Genomic DNA, 5,826 nt, shown 5'->3' with positions numbered 1-5,826 from the left:
CCGCGCCCGCCAGGGGACCAGCAGCGCTTGTGCAAACCGGGAAGATGGCGGCCGGCGGCGGCGGAGGCAGCAGTAAGGCCTCCTCCTCGTCGGCCACTTCGGCAGGGGCTCTGGAGTCCTCGTTGGATCGAAAATTCCAGTCGGTAACCAACACCATGGAATCCATTCAAGGCTTGTCGTCTTGGTGTATAGAGAACAAGAAACACCACAGTACTATCGTCTACCATTGGATGAAGTGGCTCCGGAGATGTGAGTGTTGGGGGTGACCAGGGAAGGGAAGGCTGGGGAAGTGGAAGGAAATTCGGCCCGAAACGCTTGGGGTTGTCCCACCCAGCCGCTGCATTCGGTCGGGGTGGTTCACGTTAAAGCCTTGACCCGAGTGTTGGCAATGCCAGACTCCATTCGTAGCCAGGGTTGCCCTGAACTACAGGAGGCTCATTTGTTGGATTTTTTAGCCCCTGACTTGGTGTGACCTTGGGCCGTTGGACCGAGATCTATACAGATTTACGTATTCTTTCATTTCAGAGCCTTGTGAGAGGTGTTGTTGATTTTGCTGAACCTTCTTGGAAATTGTCGCGTCCATTTAGTTCTCATAGGCCTTGATGTGTTAATGATTTCTGATTTTCCTGATGGTAGACAAGTTAAGCAGTAGTAAATCCACCGACTTTGCTGGCTAGTCTGTTGATTTAAAACTTGCGAGGTGTAATGAGGAGGGTCTTAGCTACACAAATGTACCTAAAACTTGTGATGTGTAAAAAGGAGGGTCTTAACCTGGATGTATGTTAAGGAGCAACATGAGCTCTAATATAGAGATCAGAGAGTACGACCTGGGAGGTTTTCCCTGTACCTATGTTTGCTGCAATAAAATAGTCCTGATAGCTGATCAGAAACAACTGCAATATTATAGTCAGTATCATCACTAATACCTTAAAATATAAACGTATCCGGTTAATTTTTAATTACCTATAGTTTCAGTCAATCTAAATTGAGTTTGGTTTCATAGGTAATCAAAACAGGAATTTTGCTTTTTAAATATAAGATTTTTTTCAGCTATTGTTAATTTCTTTATCCTGAAGTTTTTTTCCACTTGCTGCTTTACTCCAGAACAGAGGTCTATTAAAGCATGAATCGTTTGCAAAAGATTTAAAATCTTATAAGAGGAAGTGTGAAGTTCATTGTTGCTTGTTGCTCAGGAGAGAGGGTTTGAATTTTAGTTTGCTTTCTATGTATGGCATGTCACCTGTAAGACCCATCACAGAGATGTTCTCATGTCTTATTACTCTTCTGCTATTGCCACTATAGTGTTTGATTTGTTTACCTTTTAAGGAGCAGGTGGCTAAATCTTGCAAAATTATAGGCCCCAAACTTCAGACCATTTGTGCTTAAAAGTTGTTGGGAAAAATGTTTTGTGGTTCTTCAAATAATAACACTGAGAAGTTATTAGTGATAAGACAAGATTAGTTATATTTACCAATAGCAGATCATATATTAATAGTTACTTTCTACCAAGATTGTAAAATTAGAACATGCAGTGTCAAATATACTAATAGTCATCATCAAAGATTCTCACATGTTAAGTATCTGCTGTGTGGCCAGCCAGTTCAGTCATTATACCTTAACATGTACTGAGAAATTGATATTTTTTAAAAAATTAATTTTATTTATTATTATTATTATTTAATTTAACCAGAGAGAGAGGGAAAGTGATGAAGCATGCTGCTAGGTAGTGGCCATGTGGAAGTCCAGTGCCTTAACCACCGTGCCATCTGCTGGCCACAGAGAAGTAGGCATTTTAATCACTGAATTACAAATAAGAAAACTAGGGCTCAGAAATGTTAGGTGAAAATATTAAAGGTTACTCAGTAAAATGGTGGAGGTAGAATTTGACCCTACTGTTAACTTTGTAAAATAAAGTTTAATGTGCTTAGTACACCAGTGGTGGCAAGCAGAGTTAATGTAGTGTGAGAACATATTTTTCACTTTGTTTTAAAACATTTTTACTAAATTATGCAGGCATTTTACATTTTCTACCTTTTGACTTTGATGCTTTAATTGCATCATTTGCAAGAATAAATTGGTCCACTTCCCTTCTTTGTGGGATTACAAGTGATGATTATAGTATTTTTTCTAGTCAGCAATTTTGGAACCAGAATTTTTCTTCTGCTTTTGCAGTTGTCAGTATTGTTTCTAAATTTATTTTCTTGGTTGATATTTCTCTTTCTCTCTCTCTTTATTTTTATATTTTTGCTGTACACGTGCAGAGAGAGGGAAACTTAAGAAATCACCCTCCTGGAGGGATGGCCATGCTGCAATCCTTTCTCTATCCTCTCAGGATTTTGGACTTTCATGCACATGGACCTGGTGTGATTTTTCAAGCCACCAGGTCTGGGTCTCGAACTGTAGTCAGCCATGTGTTAACCACTATGCTACCTGTTGACCTCCCTGTTGGTTGATATCTTAAGAGTGAAAACATGATTACTCTAAGAGGGCAGTACTTCATTTGAAATGCATTTTGTATGCTTTATATAATTAAATGCTTTGGGCTTTCTTTTTTTCTTTTTCTTTTTTAAATGGTTGCGTGTACGATTACTGGAGAGAGAAAGAGAGAGAGAACAAGCTACTCTTGGGGGGATGGCCATGCCACAATCCCTTCTCCACTCTTCTCTTGAGATTTTGGTCATGCACACATGCCTAGCATGTTTTCATGCCTCAGATCCAGGACTCGAACCTTGCAACCTGCCTTGTGGAATCCAGCTTCCTTTACCATGTCATTGGCTGACCCAAATGCTTTTGGCTTTCCAAAACACTGATGTTTTCCTTGTGGGATGGAGTTTAACTTTTTTTAAATGGCTAAGAGTAATTTGTAGTCATTTTGTGTTTGCATTTAATCTTTCATTATCTGTTTATGATCATTGTAGAATATCATCTATCTCATTGTAAAATGAAGCTTTTGGAGAGAACTGTTCAGCAGAGTAGTGAAGGGCAGAATGTAAATAATCTATACATTGGGCCTTATTTTAATTTAAATTCACATTTCCTGACAGGTAAACTTATTTGAGATTGATTTCTTTTTTTTTTTTTATTTAAGAGAGAGATTTTTGCTATAGGGTGCGTGTGCCTGCCAGAGAGACAGAATGCGAGCAATCACACACACACACACACACACACACACCCCACCCCCAGGGGGATACCCATGCTGTAATCCTTTCTCTTCCATTCTCCTCTCAGGATTTTGGTCATGCACGCACAAGTACCCCATCTGAGTTTAAGCTTCCAGGTTTGGGACTTGAACCACAGGTTAACTACATGGGAGTCCAGTGACCTAGCCATTATGCCATCTGCTGGTCCCTTGAGATTGATTTATAAATCAGCTTTAGGCACAGTTGTGAAGACATGTCTTTTGCATTTCCAGTCTATTTTCCTGATGCCACTTTTGCTTCTCTCCCCCTTTTTTCCCTGACATCCATTATTGATAATTTGTAATTAGACCACAGTGTAAATTTAAGTAACTATTATCTATTTCAGAGATATTTTCTTTTCTGTAGAGGTTTTTTCTATAGTGCACGTGCGCTCACCAGAAAGATAGAGAGAGAGACAGAGAGATAGAAAGTGAGAAATCAGCTCCCTGGGGGGATGGCCAGGCTGCAATCCCTTCTCCATTCTCCTCTCGGGATCGTGGGCACATATGCGATGCACCTGGCGTGAGTTTTAAGCCACCAGGTCTGGGACTCGAACCGCGGTTGACTACGTGGGAGTTCAGTGACATAGCCATTATGCCAACTGCTGGTCCCTGGACATATTTTCATTTTGTCCTTTATTTATTTATTTATTCTTTAAGGAATCATTTTATTATTTTAACTTTATTTATTATTATTATTTTCCAGTTTGACCAGAGACAGAGCAAGAGAGAGAGAGAAGGCAAGCCAATAGGTTCAGGACTTGGCCATGTGGGAGTCCAGTGCCCTTAACTACCATGACACCTGCCAGCCTCTGTCCTTTATTTTTTATTGGTGTGTTTTTATAGATTTTTTGTTTGAAGGAAATAATTTAGAGAAGGCAAATAGGCTCCCTAAAGATAATACTTCATAGATGGGTTCTATTGATTTTTATCCAGGCTTCATTTTAATTTGCTTGACTATAGCATTCATTGGCATAATTTTCTAAAGTGGTCTTTCTCCAGTATAAATAAATAACACTTTTTTGCTTTAAGATCCTCCAGTGATATCCATTGCAACAAGTTTTCTTTTTTTGCTTTTTAGTTTTTGCTATACGGTGTGTGTGTGCACGTGCACGTGTGTGTGCTGTCTGGAAAGAGAGACAGAGAGAAAAAATGAGAACTCATCCCCCCCCCAGAAGGATGGCCCACACTGCAATTCCGTCTTCATTCTCCTTTTAGGATTTTGGGCACAAGTGCATACGCACCTGATGGGTTTATCAAGCCAGAGAGTCCCATACTGGAATTGCAAAGCCAGCCAAGTGGGATCTAGCCACTTTAACCTCATGCCACCTGCTGACCGGAGCAACAGGGTTAAGTCTAAGCTTTTTTTTTTTTACTTTGAGTTACAAGATTTTTATTATTATTATTATTTTATTTATTCATTTATTTTAATTTGACCAGAGAGAATGAGAATGAGACCATATGCGAGAGAGAGAAAGAGGGAAAGTGAGAAAGCAAGCCACCAGAGCCGGGATTCAAACCATGGTCAGCCTTGTGGGGGCATCCAGTACCTCAATCACCATGCTACCTGCTGGTCCCTGATCTACAAGATCTTACACCATCAGCCTTGCCGACCTCTCTGGCTTCTTCAGATCCAAACTCATCATCATATAGATCTAAGCTCAGATAGTATTTCCTCAGAAAGGCCTTCTCTTCTTTCAGATAGTCCCTCAGTTGCTATCACTTCACCTTATTTTCAGTATATGAGATTACTTGAAAGGGGCCAGCAGGTGGCATGGTGGTTAACGTGCTGGATCCCCACACGTCTAACTGCAGTTTGAGTCCTGGATTTGGCCTCTTCTGTTCTCACTTTCCTTCTCTTTCTCTCTGTCTCCCTCTGCTGAGTACACATGCCCTATAGCAAATTAAATGATAATAAAATTAAGTGAACAATTTTAAAAAGTAGAAATTACTTTATGTATTGTTATATGTTTATTTTCTGTTGTCCTCAACCGGATGATAGACCTGTCTTATTTGCTGCTAAATTCTCAAGCCACTAGAACAACCTTGGCATACAGTAGGCGATCAGTAAAGGTTTGCTCATGTAATGTTGTCAAATAGTTCATCAGGAACTTGAGAAACAGAATTGTTTTCATTCATTTTTCAGAAGGAGGCATTAATAATTTAGTGAGAGAAATTATAGGCCTGGTTGTCAGCTTCTTCAGAATATGGCTCTTATATGGTTGACATGGAGTTTGTCCAGATGATTATCTCTATACTTTCTTCTCCTTTTTTTTTTTTTTCCTAAATTACCAGAGAGTTGTGTGTGCTGACCAGAGACAGACAGAAAAAGGGAGATGGGGAAAACACCCCTCAATAGGATGTGGTCTCACCGTAATCCCTTCTTCTCCATTTTCCATCTTCTTGGGATTTCAGGTACACACACACACACACACACACACACACACACATGCCCAACATGTTTTCCAAGCCATTGCAACAGGGATTCCAACCACCATTACCTATATGGGATTCAGCTCACTTAACCTGTAGGCTTTAGGGCACGTGTGCTCGCCAGAAAGACAGAGAGAGAGAGACAGAAGTGAGAAATCACCCCCCAGGAGGGATGGCCATGCTGCAATCCCTTCTCCTCCATTCTCCTCTCAGGA

General features: G+C 40.3%; 1 protein-coding gene across 3 annotated transcripts in view; it reads left to right on the top strand.

The window, feature by feature from the left end:
- The first annotated feature begins 6 nt into the window (after positions 1-6).
- Positions 7-5,826, top strand: part of RPRD2 (regulation of nuclear pre-mRNA domain containing 2) — a 106,361-nt gene continuing 100,541 nt past the window's right edge. For all 3 annotated transcript variants that reach the window (XM_006168465.3, XM_006168464.3, XM_014584159.2), the window contains exon 1: positions 7-249. In XM_006168465.3, the coding sequence (XP_006168527.1) occupies positions 45-249 (205 nt within the window). In that variant the 5' untranslated portion in view covers positions 7-44. The remainder of the gene's footprint in view (positions 250-5,826) is intronic.

The sequence above is a fragment of the Tupaia chinensis genome, unplaced genomic scaffold, assembly GCF_000334495.1.
Source record: "Tupaia chinensis unplaced genomic scaffold, TupChi_1.0 Scaffold145814_1, whole genome shotgun sequence".
NCBI lineage: Eukaryota > Metazoa > Chordata > Mammalia > Scandentia > Tupaiidae > Tupaia > Tupaia belangeri.
This window is presented reverse-complemented; position numbering and strand designations above follow the sequence as displayed.